The 27,655-nt window shown below is 34.7% G+C and overlaps 1 protein-coding gene across 5 annotated transcripts in view; it reads right to left on the bottom strand.

Moving 5' to 3' along the window:
- Nucleotides 1–27,655, bottom strand: part of TPR (translocated promoter region, nuclear basket protein) — a 67,782-nt gene that overhangs the window by 30,990 nt on the left and 9,137 nt on the right. For all 5 annotated transcript variants that reach the window (XR_013449857.1, XM_078078037.1, XM_078078039.1 and 2 more), the window contains exons 9-31: nt 27,199–27,279; nt 27,032–27,119; nt 26,123–26,263; nt 25,618–25,709; nt 25,159–25,356; nt 22,720–22,827; nt 22,014–22,240; nt 21,214–21,377; nt 20,433–20,566; nt 20,197–20,345; nt 18,844–19,006; nt 17,463–17,597; nt 16,383–16,523; nt 15,506–15,671; nt 14,125–14,291; nt 12,998–13,150; nt 12,494–12,610; nt 6,523–6,726; nt 6,235–6,419; nt 5,672–5,819; nt 2,099–2,236; nt 1,875–2,006; nt 725–855 (exon numbers count right to left, since the gene is read on the bottom strand). Coding sequence is in view for 4 of the 5 variants with exons in the window: in XM_078078037.1 (XP_077934163.1) it covers nt 725–855; nt 1,875–2,006; nt 2,099–2,236; nt 5,672–5,819; nt 6,235–6,419; nt 6,523–6,726; nt 12,494–12,610; nt 12,998–13,150; nt 14,125–14,291; nt 15,506–15,671; nt 16,383–16,523; nt 17,463–17,597; nt 18,844–19,006; nt 20,197–20,345; nt 20,433–20,566; nt 21,214–21,377; nt 22,014–22,240; nt 22,720–22,827; nt 25,159–25,356; nt 25,618–25,709; nt 26,123–26,263; nt 27,032–27,119; nt 27,199–27,279 (3,362 nt within the window). In the remaining variant the exon portion in view is untranslated. The remainder of the gene's footprint in view (nt 1–724; nt 856–1,874; nt 2,007–2,098; nt 2,237–5,671; nt 5,820–6,234; nt 6,420–6,522; nt 6,727–12,493; nt 12,611–12,997; nt 13,151–14,124; nt 14,292–15,505; nt 15,672–16,382; nt 16,524–17,462; nt 17,598–18,843; nt 19,007–20,196; nt 20,346–20,432; nt 20,567–21,213; nt 21,378–22,013; nt 22,241–22,719; nt 22,828–25,158; nt 25,357–25,617; nt 25,710–26,122; nt 26,264–27,031; nt 27,120–27,198; nt 27,280–27,655) is intronic.

Genomic DNA, 27,655 nt, shown 5'->3' with positions numbered 1-27,655 from the left:
AAAGATTATATTTATTTATTTGAGAGAGAGAGCAGGGAGGAGGGGCAGAGGGGAAGCAGACTCCCAGCTGAGTAGGTGAGTAGGGAGCCTGATGAGGGCCTTGATCCCAGGACCCCGAGATCATGACCTGAGCCAAAGGCAGACGGTTACCTGACTGAGCCCAGGCCAGCCCACCCAGACGCCCCCATTTAAAAAAATTTCTAATTTAAAAACTTCTGTTATTACACACTTTCAAAATACTCATAAATATACATCAACCAAAAGAAGAGAAACCTACTTGCAAAAGTTATTTTGACTTAGAAACAGTTTAAAACCAGGGCGCCTGGGTGGCTCAGTTGGTTAAGCGACTGCCTTCGGCTCAGGTCTTGATCCTGGAGTCCTGGGATCAAGTCCCGCATCGGGCTCCCTGCTCAGTGGGGAGTCTGCTTCTCCCTCTGACCCTCCCCCCTCTCATGTGCTCTCTCTCTCTCTAATAAATAAATAAAATCTTAAAAAAAAAAAAAAAAGAAACAGTTTAAAACCAAAGGTATAGATTTTTAAAAAGTAATAATCATATATAAAGGCATAAAATTAAATTGGGAAAGCCACATGTAAGGGCTCCAGCATGTTTCATTCTTTCTAAACTCAGGAAGCACTCCTTGGAGAGTCAATATATTAAGAGTAGAAATAAACTTGCTTAAGAATTCATATACTAATATACAATTTAAGGCTTCTTTCCATTTACCTTGCAATTTCAGCTTTAAGCCTCCCAATTTCTTCAGTCAACTGTTGAATTCGCTTAGTATGAACTTCCTTTTCAGAAAGGAGCTTCCGATACTCTTCTGTATCTGGATCTTTCTGTTGACTTACTAGATGCTAGAGTAGCAAAAATGCATAATATGGTTTTATAAGTTTTATGAAACTAATGTGCTATAAAACTAATATGCTAATAAAACAACACCATTATCTAATTATGTTTACATAAAATGTCTTATATACATGGTGATCAAGCACCAAACTACAAAATAAGATTAAAGCTTTGGTTTGTTTAGCTAAAAAGCCTAGCCAAAATGGAAAAGGGAAATAAAGTAAATGTCATTATGCAGTATTTTTCCACAACTGCAAACAAGTATTTCAAAATAGTTACAAAGGAGCCAAATAAAAGAATCCAAAGAAATTATAACCTTTTAATATTAAATATCTACTTTCACTAAAGTGACATTTATAAGGAAAAAAATGTCTATAAATCATTACAATCGAAACAAAAATATGAAGATAATCCTAAATGTAACTGAGTTCCATTAGCCAGGAAAGAGAGCAGCAAATTTTAAGAAATATATCTAGATTTGGGAAGATCACCCTCCTTTCTTGATTTTTCAGATTGCTTATGTGACAAAAATAGGAATAAATGGGCTCTAAAATTCAACAATCCTATACAGATAATAACAGTTACCATTCTAGACCATTTCCTAGGTGCCAGGTGACTGCTTTACATTTATTAAATTTTTTGTAAAATGAAAAGTGGCATTATGTCTTCATTTTTACAAATGAGAAAAATAGGTTCAGAAAGATTAAGGAGCTCTCTCAAATCACATAACTAATATCTGGCAAGGCAGATTTCCAAGCTTTTGTTTCAATCTAGAGCTGGAGTTTCTAACCATGTTAAATGGTTTTGTCTCCCCAAAGTTTCCAGTGAACAAGTCTTTTTAAAGTGCTTCAACAGACTAGACAAATCCACTTTATTATGCACAAAAATATTTTAGAAATAAAGGAAAAGCACAAATTTGGAATTTAAGGAAGTTAGCCATTTCTTAAAAAAAAATCAACTATTTTTATCTTCTTAAATGTTGCCCTATTATTTAATAATCAACGTTTCCATGTTTAATTGCATTTACCTGGTTCCGTGCTTTCCAACGTTTGACATCTTCTTCTAGTAACTTCTTCTCTGCTTGCAACATACCGCTTTTCTCACTCAGCTCAGCATTTGCTTCTTGTAAGGGTAAAATATCTAACTCCAGTTTCCTTACCTGAAAATAGTGTCAGTATTTTTTTAACATCTGATGTAAAAACTCTATTATTATTAAAAATGACTCTATTCTTGATTAGTTAAGTTCCAAACCTTTGCTTGCATCTGCTGTAGATCCTGTTCCAGCCTTTCTTTCTCTTCTCTTAGCATCTTATTGGTCTCCATCACTACATTCATTGTTTCAGTTTTCTTCATCAGTTCTTCATGCTGGGCCATTGTTTTTGCAGTTACCTAAAGATTTCAAACACATGTGTACACCAACATCCAACATTAGGTGAAGACCTGTCTTTTCCTACCAGTCCTAATCTTCCTTACAAAAAGTAAAAAAGATTTGAATGTCAGCTTTTAAAATGGAAATTTTTGGAAGTGTTACATGTTTCTTTTTCTATGATGCAAGCTAACTACAAAGAGTTTAAACAAATCCAAGAAATTACAGAGATGAAAGTGAAAAGATACTACAAATCCCACCAATAAATAATCAGTACTAACACTGGGTAAAAACATTAATCCAGATCTCTATTAAACTTTATCTATTCTTTTTCTTGGTATACTGAATTTATTAATAGTTTTAAAATGATGTGATTTTTGTCCTCAGTCCCCTCCCCCTTGTTCAGGAATTCTTCATTCATTCAGTTGTTTCATCACTTCGGTTGTGAGCAATTTTACTGAATATTTGTTCAATTGTGAGGAACTTCTTTTCTGTTCTCACTGGGTGTAATTATCCATCGTTTACACATTACTTTATTCCCTCACCATTTTTAAAGCTATGGCTCAGGCCAAAGGACAAAGTTACAGCAATGAATCAAAAAGAGAAACCACAGGCCCTCCTCACCATTCGACTGAAGCAGTCTTCATTTTCCATAATAGTAAATTTTCTAGATACGTCTTGTAGACCTCAAAGTACTAGAAAGGAAGTTCCAATTCAAAGGCAATTTAACTTAAAATACTGTAAATGATACTAATTTTTTGTCCATTTGAAATATATGCTATGCTGTAACAAATCATCCTGTCAAGTGTAACCACTGCCCACAAAGCCGAATTTCTGGGATCAGGAAAGTATATTTAAATTGAGTCCCATCATAACCAGTGGGGCACATCTAACTCAACTGTGGAAAAGACACATCGCACAATCACCTGGCTGCTGATTATGCGGCCTAGGGTCTCTGCCTTGTCCCCTCTTCCTTCCCTTGCTTCCCTGCCTCTCTCCCTCCCTAGAACAGCCTTCCAGCTTAGGGTGGCTTGCTAGGGTAGGTGTGAAGGTTTCAGGTCACAGACTGTGGGACTACTGCTGGGTGTGTGTGCGTGATTTCTTTCTTTAGGTCTTAAATAATGCCCTCCCCACAAAGCCATTGTCCTTTCTTCACTTTCCACTACCACCCTTGGCCAAAGCACAGATTGTAAACCCCTCTGAAATGAGCCTTTGGTGAGGAATTCAGGGCTTTGCCTGTATCTTCTCCCCCACCTTGATCGAGGGGTGTTGCTTTCTCCTTCCTCCTCCTCAAGTGCCTTTGTGCGCCGTCACTACTCAACACTTTCCAGGACACTTCCTTGCTTTGGCCAGAAGCCATCAGGTAAGGTTGGAAAGTCTCTGACTTCCCTTGTTTAGTTTTGGAACCACATTTACTCCCTCTCCACCAGCCTGGGAATGAATACTGGGTCCTCAGCCCTGCCGCCCTCTGCTGTCATCGTCAGCTGATGCGGTTCTTTAGCTCAAGTTTTGATAAAGTGAAAAGAACTGTCACCAGGGGTACTCAGACCTGCCAGCTCTCAAAGTTCTTGGTGGTTAAACTTGGAGAAAGGCCACAGAAGAAACCTGTGAGCACACATGTGCCCTCTGAATGAACCGTTTTCTTTTCCTGTAATTGCTTTTGCTTTTAAAAATTGAAGTTTTTAACAGAGTCAGAGTTTTCATTTGGTCATCCTTGTAATCCATTTGAATCTAGTTTGGAATCTGACAACTAGAACAAAAAGAACCTTGAGTTCGATGCATACTTTGGTTTTGGTGCTGCTGCTTCTAATGGTCCTCAGCAGGGATTAAGAAAGAACTCAGTGATTACAGCACATCCCTAAAATTGATGGGCCTGATTTTCTGGCAAATTGCTGCTTTTTTCCATTTTTCTGTTCAGGACAAGTAAATGCCGAGATGAGGATGCATACTGAAATAAAAGCGATTCACTGTATTCTAAGGTGTTTTTTTTTTCTTTTTAATTTAATGTTTATTAAGACCACCTTTTAAAGCAGCAACTATCAAGTCTGAAAAGCAATCGATGTTTCCATTAATCTTTTTCTGGGGGGGAAACCTTAGTTCTAAGGATTTAACATCCTGTAAGTAAAGTTGAACATAACAGAATTGCATAAGCAGCCTTTTTATTGACAGACTACTGCCTACTTTTAATGTAATAAAAAAAAAAGTATGTGTTAAAGAAAAAGTTATGGCTCAGCATTGCCAACCTACACTGTTCATGCTTAGGTATTATTTTTTTTTCAAAGATTTCTGAAAGTGGTGGGAGGGGCAAGAGAGGGAGGGAGAGAGAGAAGCGGACTCCCCACTGAGCCTGACATGGGGCTCAATCCCAGGACCCTGAAATCATGACCTGAGCTGAAATCAAGAGTTGGTCACTTAACTGACTGAACCACCCAGGCACCTCTTGCTTGGGTATTACTTTTTATATAATGTGTGTTACTTTTTCCTCTTCTGATTTTAGGTAGGAGTTGGTTTTCCCAACTGACTTTGTCGGTTGGGCATTTTCTATAAAGTATTATTTGCCTGAAGGAACATTGAGAGAATATGCAATCTTTTTAAAAACGCTGATTCTGCTTTTTCCTCCAAATGTTAATGGTACAGAATTGGAGGGTCTGTTTATTTCCATGATGAGATGTTTGAATTGGATTATTTTCTCAAGATGTAATTCTGAAACTTTTCATTTCTGTATGAAAACAGAAATCCCATAAATCTACTCACTTTCCCCTGGGTTTCAATGGTTTTTCTCTAGCAGCCATTCCAACTACCTATCAGTTAAAAGACAATACATGACTCAAGGTCTTAATTTCCTTCCTTCCAGATGTTAAGTTATATTACTGCATAGCCTCAGAATGAAGGCATTGCAATTATAAGCTTTTGGGTGGTGTATGGGTTAAGGAGTTGAGCTTGTGCTGTGACCATCCATTCATTAGAGCATCTTCTTTTCCTTTTCTGGTTGATAGTTTTGACTATTTTTTACCCCCTTGCTAAGGAAGAAGTATTCTGTAGCAGTTTCTATCTATAACTATATCCAAGAATAACTACTCAAACGTATATGTGACAACTATAATAAAAAGATAACTGAAATTTATTAAGTACTCACTATGCACCAGTTTCTAAATGCTTCATGCACTTTAACTCACTTAACCCTTATTATTATCATCCCAATATTACAGATGAGGAAATTTAAGGGCAGGGAAATTAATATACCCAAGACACACATCTAATGGTATGAAGCTGGAATTTAAAACCAGGCAGTCTGATTACCATTAATCTTTTACTATTATGCTGTATCACTGCTCTAATAATGTTTTAATAGTTTATGAGTTTGGGAAAAATGCTTATTTCAAATTAAACTTTATGTCCTAAGAAACAAAAATGAGCTCTCTTTTAACAACTTCTTTCTTAAAGCTTAGGATACATACCTGGACTTTCTCTCTTTCAGCATTTAGACTATCCTGCAGTTCCTGCAGCTCTCTTTCTAAAAGTTCAACTCTTTGTCGATAACGCAGACTCTCAACCTGAGCCACCTCAAACCTGGTTTCAGCAATTTCTTTTTCTCGTCGTATAAATCTACAAGAATATGTAAGATTTTATTTGAATAAAAAAAATGCCAACATAGCATTTCAAAACTTGGATAATTTTTAAGATGACAAAAACCACTAATAACTTTTATATCTTTTAATTAATAAATAATGAGGATTTTAAAGATTATAAACAGTGGCTTTAAAAATGTGCATCTTTAAAATAATCAAAAGGCATTTAGTTTTTCAAAGAATCCACTCAAGTTCTTACCATCAGATTCAATTTAGTCATTTCTTTAACTTGGCATATGTCTAAATGTCAAAAGTGACCACTAAGGGATGGAATGAGCTTTATAAGTAAACAGCACACAACCCCCACTTCCCTAATTTACGCGTTTATAGTTGTATTACACAGTTGTTGGTATACCACAGAAATGAAGCATTAAGAATATTATTAGATTTACCTGAGAATTTCTAAAATTTGTTCTTGAGATTTTCCTTCCTCACTGAGAGATACATTCAAGGGACCTTGTGCACCTTCCTTTACAGAGGCAACAACCTTGTCACTTAATTTTTCAATCTGATCATGAAGTAATCTGTTTTGTTTCTCTAGATCTTCACAGCGAGACATACACTTGGAAACTTCATCCTATAAACAACAGTCTATCATAATAGCAGACTTTCCAGTGTACATTTAAAAACCCCAAACCTTTAAATTCTCTAGAACATTCTATCATGATGTACAATAATACCTTTAACATTCTCTCTCTTTCCTCCCAAGATGCTTTACATTCCAATAACTGTGATTCTGCTTTCTGGGTTGTTTCTTCCAAATGCTGACGGACTGATGCCATTTTGGAAACCTGTTCCTTGGCAGCTTGTAGAGCTTCAACATCAGCAGCATGTAGCATCAATTCTCTCTCATACTTATTCTGAGCTTCCACAGCTATTTTAGCCTGTAAGAAATTATTCCCCCATTGATACAAGATTAAGAACTCATTAGGCTAGCCAGTATTTTCTGAAAAGATGCACGTTATATTATTTATAATAACAAAAGACAACCTAAATGTACCAAAATAGGAGAACAATTACAAGTTATGCTGTATCTATTTAATGAAATATATGCTGCTTACAAGAGACCCATTTTATTTATTTATTTATTTATTTATTTATTTATTTTTTAAAGATTTTATTTATTTATTTGAGAGAGAGAGAATGAGAGAGAGCGAGTACATGAGAGGGGGGAGGGTCAGAGGGAGAAGCAAACTCCCAGCCGAGCAGGGAGCCCGATGCGGGACTCGATCCAGGGACTCCAGGATCATGACCTGAGCCGAAGGCAGCCGCTCAACCAACTGAGCCACCCAGGCGCCCCACAAGAGACCCATTTTAGATCTAAAGACACCTGCAGATTAAAGGGAGGGGATGGAGAAACATTTATTATGCACATGGAAGTCAAAAGAAAACCGAAGTAGCAATACTTGTATCAGACAAAATAGATGTTAAACCAAAGACTATAACAAGAGATAAAGATGGGCACTGTATCATAATAAAGGGGACTATCCAACAAGAAAATCTAACAATTGTAAATATTTATGCCCCCAACATGGGAGCACCCAAATATATAAAACAATTAATAACAAACATAAAGGAACGCATTGATGATAATGCAATAATAGTAGGGAACTTTAACACCCCACTTACATCAATGGACAGATCATCGAAGCAGAAAATCAATAAGGAAACAATGGCTTCGAATGAAACACTGGACCAGATGACTTAACAGATATATTCGGAACACTTCATCCTAAAGCAGCAGAATACACATTCTTTTTGAGTGCACATGGGACATTCTACAGAACAGATCACATGCTAGGTCACAAGTCAGGCCTAGACAAGTACAAATAGACTGAAATCATATACCATGCATATTTTCCAACCACAACACCATGAAACTTGAAACCAGAAAAAATGTGGAAAGACCACAAATACACAGAGGTTAAAGAGCATACTACTAAAGAATGAACGGGTCAACCAGGAAATTAAAGAAATTTAGAAATACAGGGAAACAAGTGAAAATGAAAATACGATGGTCCAAAATCTCTGGGAGGCAGCAAAAGCGGTCCTAAGAGGGAAGTATATAGCAATATAGGCCTACCTCAAGAAGCAAGAAAAATCTCAAATATGCAATCTAACCTTATACCTAAAGAAGCTAGAAAAAGAACAACAAATGCAGCCTAAAGCCAGCAGAAGAAGGGAAATAAAGATTAGAGCAGAAATAAATCACATAGAAACCAAAAAAACCAGTAGAACAGATCAATGGAAGCAAGAACTGGTTCTTTAAAAAAATTAATAAAATTAATAAACCCCTACCCAGATTTATCAGAAAGAAAAGAGAAAGGACCCAAATAAATAAAATCACGAATGTGAGAGGAGAGATCACAACCAACACCACAGAAATACAAATAACTGTAAGAGAATATTATGAAAAATTATATGCCAACAAACTGGGCAATGTGGAAGAAATGGATGCATTCCTAGAGACACATAAACTACCAAAACTGAAAACAGGAAGAAACAGAAGAGTTGAACAGACCCATAACCACCAAAGAAATTGAATGAGTAATCAAAAATCTCTGAACAAACAAAAGTCCAGGGCCAGATGGCTTCCAGGGGAATTCTACCACACATTTAAAGAAGAGTGAGTATCTATTCTTCTCAAACTATTCCAAAAAAAATAGAAATGGAAGGAAAACATCCAAATTCATTCTATGAGGCCAGCATTACCCTCATTCCAAAACCAAAGACCCCACTAAAAAGGAGAATTATAGGCCAACACCCTGATGAACATGGATGCAAAAATTCTCAACAAAATCTTAGCAAATTGAATCCAACAGTACATTAAAAGAGTTATTCACTCTTAATCTCAGGAAACTAACTAAGGGTTGCTGGAGTGGTGGGGGGTGGGAGGGACGGGGTGGCTGGGTGATAGACATCGGGGAGGGTATGTGCTATGGTGAATGCTGTGAATTGTGTAAGACTGTTGAATCACAGACCTGCACCTCTGAAACAAATAGTACATATATTATATGTAAAAAAAAAAAAAAAAGAAAAAAGAAGAAGATAGTAGGAAGGGAAAACTGAAGGGGGGGAAATCGTATGGGGAGATGAACCATGAGAGACTATGGACTCTGAGAAACAAACTGAGGGTTCTAGAGGGGAGGGGGGTGGGGGGATGGGTTAGCCTGGTGATGGGTATTAAAGAGGGCACATACTGAATGGAGCACTGGGTGTTATACGCAAACAATGAATCATGGAACACTACATCAAAAATTAATGATGTAATGTACGGTGAGGAACATAACATAATAAAATAAAACTTAAAAAAAAAAAAAAGAACCATTCACCACGATCAAGTGGGATTTATTCCTGGGCAGCAGTGGTGGTTCAATTTTGCAAATCAATCAACATGATACAACACATTAATAAAAGAAAGGATAAGAACCGTATGAACCTCTCAATAGATGTGGAAAAAACATTTGATAAAGTACGACATCCATTCATAAAAACCCTCAACAAAGTAAGGATGGAGGGAACATACCTCAATATAATAAAAGACCATATATGAAAAACCAACAGCTAATATCATCCTCAATAGGGAAAAACTGACAGCTTTTCCTCTATGGTCAGGAACAAGACAAGGATGTCCACTCTCACCACTGTTATTTAACACAGTACTGGAAGTCCTAGCCTCAGCAATCAAACAACAAAAAGAAAGGCATCCAAAGAAGCAAGGAAGGAGTCAAAATTTCAACTATTTGCAGATGACATGATACTTACAGAAAACCCAAAAGACTCCATCAAAAAATTGCTAGAACTGATACATGAATTCAGTAAAGTCACAGGACACAAAATCAATGTACAGAAATCTGTTGCATTTCTATATACCAATAATGAAGCAACAGAAAGAGAAATCAAGGAATCAATCTCATTTACAATTGCACCAAAAACCGTAAGACACCTAGGAATAAACCTAACCAAAGAGGTAAAAGATCTGTACTCTAAAAACTATACAATACTGATGAAAGAAATTAAAGATGACACAAAAAAATAGGAAGATGCTCATGGATTAGAAGAACAAATACTGTTAAAATGTCTATCCTACCCAAAGCAATGTATACATTTAATGCAATCCCTATTTTTCAGAGAGCTAGAACCATTTTTCAGAGAGCTAGAACAACCAACCCTAGAATTTGTATGGAACCACAAAAGATCCCGAATAGCCAAAGCAATCTTGAAAAAGAAAAGCAAAGCTGGATGCATCACAATTCCAGATTCCAAGTTATATTACAAGTTGTAGTCACCAAGATAGTATGATACTGGCACAAAAACAGACAAATAGATCAATGGAACAGAACAGAGAACCCAGGAGTGAACCCACAACTACTATATGGTCAATTAATCTTCAACAAAGCAGGAAAGAATATCTTATGGGAAAAGTCTCTTCAACAAATGATGTTGGGAAAATTGGACAGCCACACATGCAGAAGAATGCAACTGGATCACTTTCTTACACCATACACAAAAATAAACTCAAAATGGTTTAAAGACCTAAATGTGAGACAGGAGCCATCAAAATCCTCAAGGAGAACATAGGCAGTAACCTCTCTGACATTGGCTATAGCAACTTCTGACTAGATACGTCTCCGGAGACAACAGAAACAAAAGCAAAAATAAACTTTTGTGACTTTTTCAAAATAAAAAGCTTCTGCACAGCAAAACAAACAACAGAACTACAAGGCAACCTACGGAATGGGAGAAGATATTTGCAAATGACATATCTGATAAAGATTAGTATCTAAAATATGTAAAGAACATACCAAATTCAACACCCAAAAACCAATTAATCCAGTTAAAAATGGGCTTAAGACATAACAGATGTTTTTCCAAGACATACAGATGGCTAACAGACACATGAGAAGATTCTCAACCTCACTAATCATCAGGGAAATACAAATCAAAATTACAACGAAGATATCACCTCACGCTTGTCAGAATGGCTAAAATGAACAATACACGAAACAATAGATGTTGGCAAGGATATGGAGAAAGGGGAACCCTCTTACACTGTTGGTGGCAATGCAAGCTGGTGCACCTACTCTGGAAAACAGTATGGAGGTTCCTCAAAAAGTTAAAAATAGAGGGGCGCCTGGGTGGCTCAGTCGTTAAGCGTCTGCCTTTGGCTCAGGTCATGATCCCAGGGTCCTGGGATCGAGCCCTGCATCGGGCTCCCTGCTCAGCGGGAAGCCTGCTTCTCCTTCTCCCACTCCCCTTGCTTGTGTTCCCTCTCTTGCTGTCTCTCTCTCTCTCTGTCAAATAAGTAAATAAAATCTTTAAAAAAAAAAAAAAAGGCTAAAAATAGAACTACCCTATGATCCAGCAACTGTACTACTAGGAATTTTCCAAAGGATAAAAAAATACTGATTCGAAGGGACACTTGCACAACCCCAATGTTTATAGCAACATTATCAATCATACCCAAATTATGGAAAAAGCCCAAATGTCCACTGACTGATGAAGGGATAAAGAAGGTGTGGTGTATATATACAATGGAATATTACTCAGCCATAAAAAAGAATGAGATCTCACTATTTGCAATGACGTGGATGGAGCTACAAAGTATTGTGCTAAACAAAACAAGTTGGAGAAAGACAAATACCATATGATCTCACTCATGCGTGGAATTTAAGGAAAAAAACAAATGAACATGGGGCAAAAGAGAGGCAAACCAAGTAACAGACTCTTAACTATAGAGAACAAACTGAGGGTTACTGGAGGGAAGTTTGGTGGGGGGATAGGTTAAATAAGTGATGGGGATGAAGGAGGGCACTTGTGAAGAGCACTGGGTGTTGTATGTAAGTGATAAACCACTAAATTCTACACCTGAAAATAGTATTACATTGTACGTTAACTAACGAATTTTAAAAAAAATTGGAGAAAAACAACAACCCCCAATCCCAAAACAAAGAAGAAATATTAAAGAACTATTCAAAATGAAACTTATGAAGACTATGTAGCAATTTGGAGGATGAAATAAAGGCTAAGTATAACTCAGGTATGTAAAAATACATGTGTACACATGCATACAAACTTAAAGTCAACAAAAGGAAATGATAATAATTTATTTTAATATTGCGTTATGGATATATTCATTTTAATTCCCAATATTGTATTTGGCAATAAGCCAAGGATAATTCATTTTTGTCTAATTACTTTGAAGTATCTTCCCCTGTATTCAATTTTTAAAGTAATCTTCGTACATACACGTACTATGTACAAGTAAGCAATAAATGTGACCATTTTGCACCAAAAAAAAAAAAAATTGTCACGAAATGGTTATTCATATATCACCCAACTTAAAAATGAGAACATTATTAATCTCCTTACTTGTATTCCTTTCCCATTCTATTTCAGTTTTATTCTCACTCGTATTTTTATATTTTTTCCCCATTTGTGAAGATTGATTTGTAAATGGTTATCGCACTATTTACTTTTAGCCTTCACATACACTTTTCAGCTGATCTTAGTCCAAGTTCCACAACAGTGTAAATAACTTTGCATTTCTGTAAGGTTCACCCATCCCCCAAATGTATTAATATACTCCAAGAACTGTTCCCTAGGATCAAATCTCATTTCTCAATAACTGGCTACAAGATCAACACTTACCTGTTCCTGACAGTCACGTCTGGCTTGCTGTTCATTACTCAAAGCTGTGCTTGCTCTCTGAAGAGCTTCTTGTACTTCGTTCTGAACGCTGTTGAGTGTTTTCTTTAACTCAGATAACTAAACCAGAAGAACAACATTAAAACCAGAGTTAACTGCAAACTAATTTTATAGTAAAGGCAGATTTTAAATATCCAACTAGCCCAAAGGGACTTCTTACTAAATTTAAAAGATAACTTGATGTTATCTGCACACACTCTGAAGGTCTATTATATTCACTATAATACCAGTCAATGCTCAGGCAGAGGCTTCTAAAAAGCAGCACTTATAACTACTACCATAAAGTAGTCTAAAATCCTCAAAAGAAAACATCTACAGACCTAAAGAGCAGAGTAACACATGAAACTATTGTTAAATTTGTGTTCAATCAGTATCTGCTGAGATATTAATGAGCTATTCAAATCCTTACACACATAGAAGACTGATAAGGTTAATAAACCAATTTACCTGTTGTTCCATGCTCTCTATGGCTTTTCTCTTATCATCCTGAAGTTCCTGTTTTTCCTTCTCTACTTCCATCAACTTCTTTTCCAACTGTGTCTGAAACTCAGCTGACTCTTTTAAACGAACTTCAATATTCTTACGTACTTCTTCTGTGACCTTTACCATCATCCAAATAATAGGATATAAAAATTATACACATTTAAAGTTATACAATTAGTTTCTCTAGGTCTAAACTAAATTTGAAAAGTATTAAAAATTAACATTTGCCTTGTATTAAAAAAAAAAATCCATCAATGCTGATCAAAGAGTTTAAAAACATTTAAAATCTTAAGCTACCTCTTAACTTGGCTACTAGCCATTTTTCTTTTGAAGTGAAATTTCCAGTTCCCCATTTCTCTCTCAATCCTCATATCCACTTGCTGCCAAATCTGTCCATTCTACCACTGAAAGGTTTTTTCCCCACATATCTTGATTTTCATGACGCCAAGCACAAAAGCATCTTTTAAAACTGTGGCCCTAGACTATTGCTATAGTCACTAAAAAAAACTCTATCCTCCAATCTACTACACTTTAATTAAAACAAATTCTGATTTTAACATGTTGGAAAAAAATCAAGAGCGCTCTAATAATCTAACAGAATATGATTTAATATGACATTCAAAACCTTTCACATTTGGTTCTTGGTACATTTATAATTCTATTTCTCATTATTTCATTTCACAAAGTCAATACACTAGCCAACCTGTTCTCATCTGAAGTCTTTTTTACTTGGCTGAGGGTTCTTACTATATGGAATTACCTTCTACCTTTGACTATCCAAATGATACTTTTCTTTAAAGACTGAAAAAATGCCATCTCCCTCTCTGTCATGCAGGAGATAAATAACCTTACTTCCCTCCCATTCACACCAACATTTGATCTGTACCTTTCTTACAGCAATTATACTCTCCTTTGTTTTACGAATTTTGTGGGTTTTATCTGGCTTATTAGACTTAAGTACTTTTAAGGTGTAAGAGGTAAACACAATGATGTCACTTGAACTCACATTTACTAGAGTGCTTACACACAGCAAGCTCCTAATTAAAAAAAAAAGTTAAGTGCATTCAAATTGAATTTAAAATTGTATATACCTGTTTTTCCTTGTTAAGAGATTCTTCTAAACTAGTAACCATTGCTCGATACTGTTCCACATTACTAGTACTTGTTTTAAGTCTCTCCTTCAAATCATTAACTTGCTCTTCTGCCTGCCTTAGCTGACTCAGAAGATCATCCACATCTTCTTTGTTGGTAGGCTGACCTAAAAGATTTAAGAGCTTTCTTAAAATTAACATTTTAAATGACATTAGAAATGACTATTATCTAACAATTTGTGAAATCAGGATTAAGGCTCAAATGTAGAAGTACTTATCTAAAAAGTATATTTCATCCCATGCTAAATGCCAAAATAAAAACAGGTATTTTGTCAGATATTGTTATTTCTTCTTCAAAATATCAAATATTTGAAATCTGCTATTACAAATATTACAAAGATCTTTAAAGAATACTAAATATTTGTACTAAACTGAGGGAGCTACTTGAAGATACTACCAGATTCTTAATTTATTATTTAAACACTGCTTACTCTAAAACACTAAATCTTAAATCATTCAATTTTCATCCTAAAATCCATGGGAAAGGAAGAAATTGCATATTGAAAAGGATATTTTCTTATCATTTATCTGTAAGAATGCACTACTGACTACTGAAAACCTATATAACCACTATATCTTTATGTATCATATACACATATATACATAGACACATACATACCTATTATATCATTTTTTAAAGGTTACCTGGACTGAAGGCTTTGCATCTGAAATGGTGTATTCATAGAGAAGCATAATGAAACAAATCTTTCACCTAAGGCTATCAATGAACAATGATTATGACTACTACTCTAAGAGAGACCAAACAAATCAATTATTTCTGTAAGTGAGCAGAGTTGTAACAAGGGAGAGTTGAAAATTCAAGTATTAACTCTCCTCAAAGGAAACATTTTAAAGTATCAATAAATGGTTTCAACAACTGGAAAACTAGAGCATACCTTGGTCAGGTGCCATACAGAACTATTCTGAATCTTCTAGGTCTGCAAATTTATTAATTTAAGGCTAAAACCAAGCTTTACTATATGAAGAATAAGAAGGTTTTTTTTCTCTTTTGCTATTATCCACAAAGAATAGGCTATTTATTTACAAGATATGTTATCAGCCTAAAAATGTACTTTACTGGGGCACCTGGGTGGCTGTCGGTTGAGCATCTCCTTCGGCTCAGGTCATGATCCCAGGGTCCTGGGATGAAGCCCCGAGTCATGCTCCCTGCTCAATAGTCTGCTTCTCCATCCCCCTCTCCCCGCTGCTCATGCTTGCTTGCTCGCTCTCTAACTTGCTCTCTCTCAAATAAATAAAATCTTAAAAAAAAAAAAAGGGAAAAAAAGTACTTTACTATCAGTCCACTTAATTATTGATTTACCTTTACCAGTTCTCTGTGAGGACTGAGAAGCAAGCTGGACTTCCATATTACTGAGGTGCTGTTTCAATGTACCAATTTCCTTCTGAGCATTTTTTAGTAGTTCTTTTGTGTTAAGATGAAGATTTGTCTCAGAATCCAGCTGTCTCTTTGTATCTAAAAGTTGAACCTAAAAAAAAAATACATTAATCCTGTGAACGCTATCTTTAGGTTCTTAAGTAACTAGAGGTTCACATTATCTTTTTATAATACTTTAAACTCTGACCCAGATAGAGTAACAGAAACCAGATCTGAATAACAGAAACCAGATCTGAAATAACTGAAGGAAAAAAAAAAAAGTCATCAGTGCATACATGTGACATTACCCTAGGCAGGGTTAAGAATCATCCAAAGAGACTGGAGTGAAGAGTGTCTGGTGCTCATAGAGAGTCAGGAATAATGCCCAGCAGCCAGACTGAAAACACAATTCATTGGACACTGGGACTGAAAACACTTATAATTCATTGGACACTGGGATTAGTATTCAGGAAGATCTCACCTTAATAGTGGGGAATAATTAGTTATAGACTGAGCATTGTTTTGGGAAGCTAATAAATCATAAAAAGCAAGAGAATTGAACTATTTTCAATTATTGCATCCCAGAACAAAACCCAGGATTTACAGGAATATAAAAATATCTAGCACCTAATAGGATAAAATTCACAATGTATGGCACCCAACCAAAAATTACTAGGCACACAAAGAGGCAAGAAAAACTTAACAGCTTGAAAGAAGTCTCTTCAAAACCATGTTTCAACAGGAGATGGCGGTGTACCTACATACCAGCTTCATTTCTGGAAATAAACAATTTACAGAAATTCATAATACTAAGCAGACTCACATCTAGATTTCTAGTAAGTGTATGCCTTTGTTCCACCTCATTTTCCAGCTTCTTCTTTAGATGAGATATCTCATGTTCCAGTTTTTCAATCTGGTTATTAAGCCTTTGCTTGGTTTCTGTTTCAGATCGCTCTAATATTCCCTAAGGTAAAAAAAGATTTTTGGTTATGCTTAAGAAAAAAGTTAAAAAAGCAATACAAAGAAAATTAAGGCTACAGAGAAATTACAGGATTACAACCTACTTCTTAAAGAAGTTAAAATCTAGAATATTTACCAAGAGTCTTTTGACATTTTTCATATTACAATATCTATTTAGGGGTCCTGGGTGGTTCAGTCAGTTAAGCATCTGCCTTCGGCTCAGGTCATGATCCCAGAGTCCTGGGACTGAGCCCTGCACTGGACTCCCTGCTCAGCAGGAAGTCTGCTTCTCCCTCTGCTCCTCACCCTGCTCTTGTGCTCCCTGCTCCCTCTCTCTCTCTCAAATAAATAAATAAAATCTTTAAAAATATATATCTATTTAATAAAGAAAAAAGAAACATACTACAAGAGTCATTCAAATTTCCTGAAATTTTAAAAGAATTAATCTTATAAACAGGGGCGCCTGGGTGGCTCAGTTGTTAAGTGTCTGCCTTCAGCTCAGGTCATGATCCCAGGGTCCTGGGATCGAGCCCCACATCGGGCTCCATGCTCCGCAGGAAGCCTGCTTCTCCCTCTCTCACTCCCACTGCTTGTGTTCCCTCTCTCACTGTGTCTGTCTCTGTCAAATAAATAAATAAAATCTTTAAAAAAAAAAAAAAAAAAAAAAGAATTAATCTTATAAACAATTAAACTGCACAGGACTCTGTAAATATAGATCTGACGATGAAAACTGCCAAACGCACAGTTTCAATCATTTCTGTTTCAAGGTTTTATTTAGAATATTGGCATGTCCTAAAATAAACCTCAAAACTCAATTATCATCATTATGTGTGACAAAAGTGACAGAAAAATTTTCTAATTAAGAACCCAAGAGGATACAATGTTAAAACTACTTAAATTTAACTTCGAAAATTTTTTTCTATGGGTGTTTTTGTCTGTTTACCTGAATTGTCTGCAGATTAGTCAGCAGCAAGTTTTGCCCTCTTTGTTCAGCTAATAAAGACTCTCTCTGCTGAGAAAGACGGACTTCTGACAATTTAAGCATTTCCTTTTCCTTTTTCAAGTTTTCTGCTCTTACCTTGAGGCAAATACAAGTAAAAGAAAAAAATGCTGCAAACTAATGTGTCAAATGCAGTAACACCATTATAAAATTAAAATGACACTTCATTACTATGTATTTCTTAATGCTAATTAGAGACGAGGACATCTCTTCATTATATAAGGATTTAGAACTCTTTGAAGTTTCATGTGTTGAAATATGAAGCAAAAGTTATTGGGAATATCAACAGATCAAAGGAAAAAATCTTGCAATTACCACATTTATGATTTCTCTGCTCTTAACAAATCAGATTTTAGAACAAGCAAAAAAAAAAAAATCTAAAACATCAGAGTAAAAGAAACAAAACTGCAAAATTTTGCTATAGTCACACCTACATACTACTAAATTACAGAAGTTTTAGAATCCAAACTTGGTTTCTAAGTATCTGAGAGTGCCGAATGATTTATCTCAACTTTTTTTTTTCCTCATAAAGAGTACAATCTGATCCTCAGATTTGGGAGGCTGCTCTGAAAATCAATATCCTCAAAGTATTCACATTTATATAATAAATCATAAATAAGCAATCATAAAACTTACTCCACCAGTTTGAAAAAGTGATGCCTCCATTCCCCACAAATGTGTGAGTACGTAACAATGAAAGAATGTAGCCAATAGAATAAGAACACCTAAGTTTAAGTCCCAACCAACCAAATCTTTCATGACTATCCTAAACAGGACACTTAACTTTCGAGTGTTTCTCCAAGGTAAAATGGGGGACAACTGCACCTTGTTCATAAGTAATGATCAAAAAGTTGTAACTTTATAAAAAAGTAAAACATCATATAAAATTCATCAAGAATCCAGTATTTAATTGAAAGTACTGTCAATTTCTAACAGGCATTTGTATTCATGTTGAAATTCAGAAATATAATTTAATGCTAAATTTTTATACTGTCTTTTATCAGAAATGAGCAAGAATGAATGAAATATTCATTTGTCTTTGTTGTAACTGGAGAAACAGTGACTTACAAATTTAGTATGAAATGGAAGACTTGTAAGGAAATCTTAATCCAAAAAAACCAAACTTTTCCCAGTTTAGTTTGGACAGAACCAACCACTGGATTGATGCACAACTGGATATTTGGAAACTATGTAATAAGGACTTCAAATCCACAAACCTCTCAAACATCTGTATCATGTCAACCAGTAAAATCAAAGTAATAACTAAAAAACAAATGTCAAATGCAATTTATAATGCAAGTCAGAGGAGGGAAATTGGTCTCACTTCCGCAACAGCTAGCTTTTCATTTGCTCCTCTCAAATCCTGCGTCATTGTATTGATGATCTGTTCCTGCTTTTGAGTTGTTGCAGTGAGTTTCTGATTTCTCTCATGTAGGGATGTGATTTCTCGACGATATCCTTCAACATTATCTTGTAACATTTCATAACTTATGAGAGAAAAATAATTCTATAAGCAACTGAAATACTATATCCTAGGTCAGTGCCTTAAGGAACTTCACAACAGCTTAATTTCACAAGAATAATAACATGAGGGGCGCCTGTGTGGCTCAGTCTGTTAAGCATCTGCCTTTGGCTCAGGTCATGATCCCAGGGTCCTGGGATTGAGCCCCGCATAGGGCTCCCTCCTCAGCAGGGAGTCTGCTTCTCCCTCCATTCATGCTTGGTCTCTCACTTTCTCTGATAAATAAAATCTTTGAAGAAAAAATTTTAAAAAACCAATGTGAAAAAAGTAGTTTGTATAATAATGTAAAATCTTCAACTCCAAATTTAATAGTTAAGTTTAAATTCTAAATAAGCTTTAAATTCTACTTTCATGTTGAATTAACTTTTTAAGCTAGGTCATTCATAAGAACTTTAATCACATTCAAAACAATGCCAATATAATGTTGATATATCAAACATCCACCATGATACGGTATGCAATTTAAGGTATTTATGCATGGTTAGAGAGGGAGTTTTGCAGATCCTTTAGCCTCTGTAATTCTTTCTAATTTCTTACGTGCTTGAAAGCTTACAGAATGGTTGGCTACAGCTATCAGCATAGGGAAAAAAAAAAGTGCTTTTACCTGGGGTATCAAATTGTTGGACTGTATGGAGGAAAACTACCTGCCATATCCTGATAAAAACACAGTTTTTTATCATGTAGGATACACAGGAATAAATTTTGTCCTAACCCGCTAAACTACTAATAACTATAAAATGAGATTTACTGTTATTCCTTTACAAATGACCAAGAAAGTGAATTTTCCCAAAATAATCTAGCACTTGCTTCTCTTCTAGAGAAGGCTGAATGAAATTTGTTCATATACCTCTCATTCTCTGATGCATTTATAAATAATTAAGTCCTACAGAAACAACACATCCTTCAATCTCAGGAAGGAAAAGTAGCAACATTCCTCACATCAACTTCAACTTTCTAAATAAGTATCTGGACTCCTTAGGAATGCCCAAGAGAATCATAAACCAATATTAAAAAAATGAACCCCCACAGCTTCTCACCCTAGAGTACGGTCCACAAATAAGTAACACTCTTGTAAATTAATCCTTGAATTTGATTCATTTGAATACTGAAGTTTAGACTATTAGGCTATTAATTTTTGAACAACAGAAAATTTACCGTTTAGAAGCAAAGTCTAGTTGTGTAGAAATTTTGGTGTTTTGTGATCGCAAATCTGTAATTTGATCCTGAAGTTTCTCAAGCTGCTCATTTTGTATTTTTTCATTATCTGCCTTTTCTTTTTTGTAATTCTCAAAAATTTCCTGCAACTGAATATTGGAGAAATTATTAAAAGATGACAACCTGTGTTCTCAAAGAACCTAAGCCAAGATAAAGGTGTAATGATGAGGTTTCACCTGTTTAAGGGCAGCCTTGGCTTCTATGGCCTCTGCAGACTCAATTACAGGTACTGGAGCAGGAGTGGAAGCAGTCTGGGATGTACTTGAACGTTTTGGAGTTGATGCATGAGAAATATCATCTAAGCTTGAAGCTTCAGAAATGTAAAAAGAATGATATAACATTTCTTATTACAAGTATCACTACCAAAATAAGTTAGACTTATTTAAATAAAATGATAAGATTATAGAGATTATGAGAGAAGGAATCTACTAAATAACCTATTAAAATTATTTTTGGTTTTTGGTTAGAGACAATATTTGCAGATGAAATGTTAAAACAAAACTTAACTAAAAGGTCATGGAGATATAATGTATAGCATGGGAGTATGATCAGTGATACTGTGATAACTTTGTATGGTGACAGAGGGCAACCAGACTTATCGTGGGAGTCATTTCATATTGTATGGAAATGTCAAACCGTCATGAGGCACACCTGAAACTAATAGCATACTGCATGTCAATTATACTTAAAAATACATAAACACAGTAATTCATGGACTCGAAGATACACATTTTTCAACAATGGTCAGCATTTCTTCTTTCTTAGTCATTCCTAAATAACTGTATGTTTTAGACTTGGTGATGTTATGATCAATCATATATGGTAGTTAAATCTGTAGTTACCATTCAGTGGAGCGGACAGTGCTTATGATGTTGCAAAATCTACTCTATAATATACATTTAAAAAATATTTCCCAAAATTACTTAAAATTTTTTAGGATAATATATAAAAACCTACCATGTAAAGGAATGGCAACTCCTGTTGTTTGTGACAACAAAATGCGGTACATGTCACGCTGACGAACTATGGAATCAACAAGCTGCATTTGATGTTGTCGTGACTCACGGAGTTGTTCTAATTCAGTGAGGGCATTCTCAAGTTTTAGCTGAAGCTCAGCAATTCTGCAGAAAAAGAAATCAGTCTATTGCACATGACTGAGATTGAGAGGCAGTTATAATTTCAAACTATAAACTAATAAACATTTTACCATCTATCATATTAAGCATAATGTATTTTTGTCTCTCTTACCCTTTCTTTCTTCTGCTGGCATCTTAAGAACCACTTTTAAAATCTTCACCATACAGGACTCAGGTACTTACCAAAGTCATCCGAAAAATCTATTTGCAAAAATCAAACCAGTTCCACTCAGTCCAAACCCCAGTCTTACTTTTATAGCCATTGCTCTTTCTCTAGCACCAAACACTTTTTTGGAAAAAATTTGTTACTCTGCTTGAATAATTCTACATTATCTTCTCCCCAAAGCCTGGTCTGTTCCCTTAAACCCAGGCTAGGTCCTCATCTCTACACTCCCAATGATAGGCTTTTATCCATTACAGCACTAATCACACTGAACTAAAATTATCTACTTATCTATTTTATTCTTACGATCAATTTCATCCATAAATTGAGATCCCAGAGAGTAAAAATTTTTTTTTGTATTGTCGCTCAATTTTTTTTAAGTATACAGCACGATTAGGGACACATAAGATATTTTCAATAAACATTTGCTAAACAAACCAAGGTAGTCAATAGCTTACTTGGATGAAGTTGTTTCTTGTTCCTCTCTTTCTCTGGTTTCCCCAAGTTCTCTAAGGGCCACTAAGAGACGTTGATTTTGCTGCTGAAGTTCTTCAATATTTCTATAAGATACTAGATGCTGTGATATTACTTCAGATGAACTACTTATATCAGCAGAGCTTACTTCCTCATCACGAATTACATGATTACCCCTTGCTTCTTCAAGTTCCATCAAAAGCACTCTAATCTAAAAACAAAGTTAGTTTGTTACCAAATAGTATTGACTTTGACTCTGGAAATGTTTAGAATAGAAATCTGCAAAATTTTTCATAAAGTATTACTTTATGAACACCATCAGTTAGTATTAAATTATTTTAAAAATATTAAGATTATTGTTTTAGATATTAACATCTAAAAAAATTTTAATGGGAAAAATTATTTTTCATTTCTATATTATCTTATTTATCCTTGAATTATTCCATTTATTACAACCAGTAGTTACAATCTGAAAATTTATCAAACACTTAAAAAAAAAAAAAAAAAAAAAGGAAGGGCTATGAAAAAGCAAAAAACAATGACTAGGCTACAATTCTGCTAGAGTCGTATTCCTAACCGATGAGAATTTCATATGCAGTAGTTCTATCTTAGATACCTGCAAACAGATTTAAACATTATTGGGCAGTCTGTTTAGAAAAAAAAATAGGAAAAGAAACAAAAAATTCTAACCTGTTGTGAAAGATCTTTTATTTGTATTTCCATCCTTTGATTGTCTCTTTCAAGCACAGATGAATGTTTGTTAGCTTTATCAGTGTCCTCCTGCAATCGCTGAATCTCCTTTAAAATGTAAATTAAAGTGAAAATTCTGCATGCCCTTCTAAGATCTATACAAATGAAGCAGTTATATGAATAACAAAAATATATAGTGCTCAAATACCACAGTCAACTGATAAACTAAAAACATTCTATTTATGATATAGTAGTTATGAAAGAGTAATTCTCTACAAACATGAACACATATATTTCTTAATATCTCAAGTACTGCTCATCATGTTTATCACTATGTGCAAACAGTGGAGAATCTGCTACTTCCCTCCCAATTAACTGTAAACTACAATCTTACAGCCATACCAAATTAATACTGTGTATCAAATGATGTCACAGACATACTCTCAAAAGCTGTGTTGAGAGGAAAATAAAGGACTATATACAATGCCAATCATTTCTACACTACTTAAAGAGAAATAAAGATCAAACGAAGTAAAGAATGTTGAGTAAGATGTGTAAGACTTGCTTGTATAAAAAAGGCATCAGGAATTACTTCTAAAGCAGCAGCCAATCGTACGAGGCTGTTAAAAAGACACATTATATGCAGTGCTTTGTTACTAAGTTCTGCATCCCAGTTATCACTAAGGATTTAGGGGCACAGTTTTAAGAACCCTGATAAAAAGCACAAAATATGTTTGAAATCTTATGTTTTATTTCAAATTCATACAAATTTTACTTCTTAATGAGCTGCTTTTACATTATAATGTCTTAAATACTATCCAAGTGAAACATGGCTCATATTTATGCTGGTGTTTCAAGTACCTGAGTACATTGTCCTAAAGGTATGTATAAGCTAATTTCAGTAGAAACAGGTATGTGACAAAATGAAGGAGGCAAATATTCATGAGAGATGGCAATTATACAAATCTGCTGAGTTCAAAATGGGATTCACTAAACTGCTAAGGAAGAAATAAGTGGTTATAAGACTCTAACAAATGAACATCAAAGAACCTAGACTGGAGGACACACGATGTATGTTATGGACAGAAGATTGTTATAAAGAAAATACAGAAATTATCTTTAAATTCTTTGCTAGTTTTGAAAAAAGTATGTAAGGGATTTTTATTATTATACCCTACATTAGTGAAAAAGGAACAAACAGGTTTTTTCCAGAATGAACATCTGCTATTATTTGAGCCTGAAAGCCCTTGTACCTCACTATTCTCTTCAGACAATAAGCTCCAGGAAGAACACTCTCAACACTGAGAAACTTGAGAAGATCTAATTATACTCAAGGGACTTCTTTTCAAACCACGGGGGGAGGGAGGGGTGCGGATATTAAAAAGCCGACAGCCTGTTAGATGTCATATGACTCAGGAGAAAAAGACCGTTAGATATACCCAGATTTAAACTGACATCTAAATTGTAATACCAACAGCAACAATATTTTAAGTTTGAATTAAGGATACAACTTATTTATACTATTTTTTCCCAGGGAAAAAAAATTTATCAGTTTAGGACAGCAGATACAAAAGGTTACTGAATTTTCTCAATAAAATTTGTTTAATAAATCTTGAGTTCTTCTCAGTATTAAGCTGTACCCTATAAGCAAAATTATGTCAATATATTCTTTTTTAATTATTATCTAGTAAAAAGGAATCTTAAAAGGTAAGGTATTTATGAATTTCCTTGGTACTTCAAATTTGCAAAGGAAGAGTAACAAAACAATGTATACAAAAGTTTGCCAAGTTGTAAAATGTTATAAAAAAGGAGTTCTTCCCTATGGTCAAACATTACCACTTCTAGACAGAGTTTCAGAACTGTCTGACAAAGAATGACTATGACAAATTTACAAGAGTTCTATTACAAAGACAGATTATTATTTTAATTTGAAGAGTAGCCCAAGGAGATTTGGCTATTCATCATCCACTACAGATTCCTACAGAAAACATCTCTAATGTCTTAAAAAAAAATAGAAGAGGCTCCCATAATTTTAGCTGAATAAGAACATTTCATGATTATAGGAGTTTAATAATGTAGAATTACCCTATCACTGAAAAGCATAATTAGCTTTTTCTGACTCAAATACTTTATTTTTTTAAGAGACAGAGAAGAGAGAGAGAGAGAGGGGGTTAGAGAGAGAGGGAGAGCGAGCACGCACAAGCAGGGGGAGGGAAAGAGGGAGAAAGAGAATCTTAAGCAGGCTCCACACCAGATGGAGCCCGATGCAGGACTCGATCTCTGAGACCATGACCTCAGATAAAATCAAGAGTTTGGACGCTTAACTAACTGAGCCACCCAGGCGCCCCATTAAATACCTTAATTCTAAGAAAGAATTACCTCTTAAATCATTTCTCATATATATTTTTCCCACAGTTAAAATTTAAGAATGGAACCAACCTTCATGGCTTGTTCAAGCTTCACAGATAAACTTGCCACAGCTTTCTGTGCACGTTCATACTCCTCACGCTGGCGTTTCAAAATTGGTGCTTTGGCTTCAACTTCTTTCACTATTTCATCTAGATACTTATTAATTCTTTTATTCTCTAGTTTCTCCAAAAGCAATTGATCCTGAGTTTCCACATAAGCATTATACAGCTGAAAGGAGAAAAAGGGTTGTTTCAAATCTAAGCATAATAACAGAAGCATATAATCAATCTAGCTTCATAATAAATATGCATTAGCACTTACATAAAATGGAAATGTTTCCTACAGTATGTTGCAAGAATCAGGAACCAAGAAAGCTTTTCTTAAAATGATCCATTACGTATTAGATGATTTTAAGAATAATTTTCCTGAGCATTAAATTTCAGCAAATTTCCTTTTGAAGGAGAAAGAAAGATTTAATACCATTCTTACCTCAGTTAATTTCATGCCGGGTTTCACTATCTTAGCTACAGCTGCTGCAGTAGGAGACATAGCTGCAAGCTCTTCTTCAGATAATATGGCTCCTGTGCCGACACACAGAAATCTAGTGTATTTCTGTAATATTTCACACTAAAGGCAGCAATTATTTTTTCCAAGACGAGTAAATGTGACACCTACTAAATATTACATATAAATTCCTATGCAGATTTTTAAATATGACATCAAATTGTCACATAACATAATCCAATTCTAAAAACCATGCAGTAAGAATAGTTAAAAATGTTCTGGAAATTGACACACAATTATGTGTGATCAAATGGTACTTATATTTGACAATAAAGATACGAATAGGTATTAATTTTATACTAAAAAAACTTGATGGAGTTTCCTACATCACAACAAGATAGAGAAATACTATTAGTGGAAATTAGTGAGAACTATACAGGAAGTCCTAATATTTCATTCAAGTCATTAATAAGCATCTATTAATCCATACCTTTACGTTTTGTGGCAGAAAGCAGGTCATTTGCATTCTCTAATTCCTTCTCCAATTTTCCTATTTTCTCAAGCATTTCTTTTTCCATTTGATCCTTAGATTCCTCCACTTCTAAAAGATGATCTTGTATTGCTTTATTGGCTAAAAACATTTTTAAAGACAGAATATCCAAACATACAATTAAAATCTTGGAGTTTATAAAATGTAACAGCATAGTCATTATTTTTCCCTTCAGCAGACATTAAATTCTAGACAGGCTATGGTTGCCAGTTATCCTCTGAAAGCTCTTGCTCTACTTTTAATTCCTGAAATGTCCTGGCCTGCTGAATCTACTTCTCCTTTTCATGTCTCATCCGTGGGGAAAATAAGGGAACTCAAAGTAAAAAAGTGGCTCTGAGTATCTCCTTGGTTTTATTCTGATCTTTAGTCTAGAACACAGAAAATAACTAGAAAAGATCATATAAACAACTTACATTACACTAGCAAAAAAAACCCAAAAACCAAAACCAAAACCTTGCATTTAAAAAGCAAGAATACATGAAAATCAGACTTTAAAATATACAGTTTTTAACCTAAAAAGTGAGGCTTATTTATGGATTAAGAGAATACCCAAACTATAAACCCATATGTACTTATCAAAGAAAAATTTCCTGTTAGAAACCAGACCGTATATACTATTTAAGATGAAAAAACTCAGAAAAACAGTAGCTTTCTGTATTTTCAAATATCTTATCTGTTGAAAATATAATTCAGAGTTTCTTACTCCAAGATTCTTTCTTCTATACCAAATTTTGTCTCTAATAAGATTAATCTAACTTCTAAATCCAATAATCTATACAAAGGTAAAGGAAAAAAAAATACCTTTTATCTAAAAAACAAAATAATCTTCCCATAATTAAAAAATTTTACCTTCTCCAGCTTCTTTCAAAAGTTTGTGTAGTTCATCCACTGCTCGGGTCAGTTCACTGCTCTTTGCCTCTGAGTCATCAGCAGCACTCTAAAATTTAATCTTAAAACGTTACTGGACACCCAAAAATGCAACATTAGGATACTAAAATGTGTGGTTGGGCATTTACCTTGTATAGATTAGAGAGCTTTATGTGAGCATTTAATTCATTGTGGAATTTCTCTTCCATACTGGCCTGCTGTTCCTTGGCCTACAAAAAAGACCCAATTACAGCAGTCTCGTTTGAACTGAATTTAGAATGCTTATCGAACGTTAAGATAAAAAAAAACAATTTGTAAAGAGATAAAAATTAACATCAGTTTCAGGATAAAGATGAATTACCTTAAAGTTAAAATACTGCTGATATTTTTATCTTAAAGTGTAATACTACAATGATATTAAAATTAACCATACTCATTTTCAGACAGTACTTTGGATATAGTATGTGATTGCCATTTTTCAATCTAGCTATTTCAGCTTAGCTACAGCATATGAGAGTGTCCTGGCCATTTTATGGTATCAGAAACAGTTTAAAACATGAAATCATGTAAAAAATAATAGCCTCATAAGTGCTTTAATATTTTTGG

Source organism: Halichoerus grypus, chromosome 7 (assembly GCF_964656455.1).
Source record: "Halichoerus grypus chromosome 7, mHalGry1.hap1.1, whole genome shotgun sequence".
Taxonomy (NCBI): domain Eukaryota; kingdom Metazoa; phylum Chordata; class Mammalia; order Carnivora; family Phocidae; genus Halichoerus; species Halichoerus grypus.
Note: the sequence above shows the minus strand (reverse complement) of the source record. Positions and strands in the feature narration are given on the sequence as shown.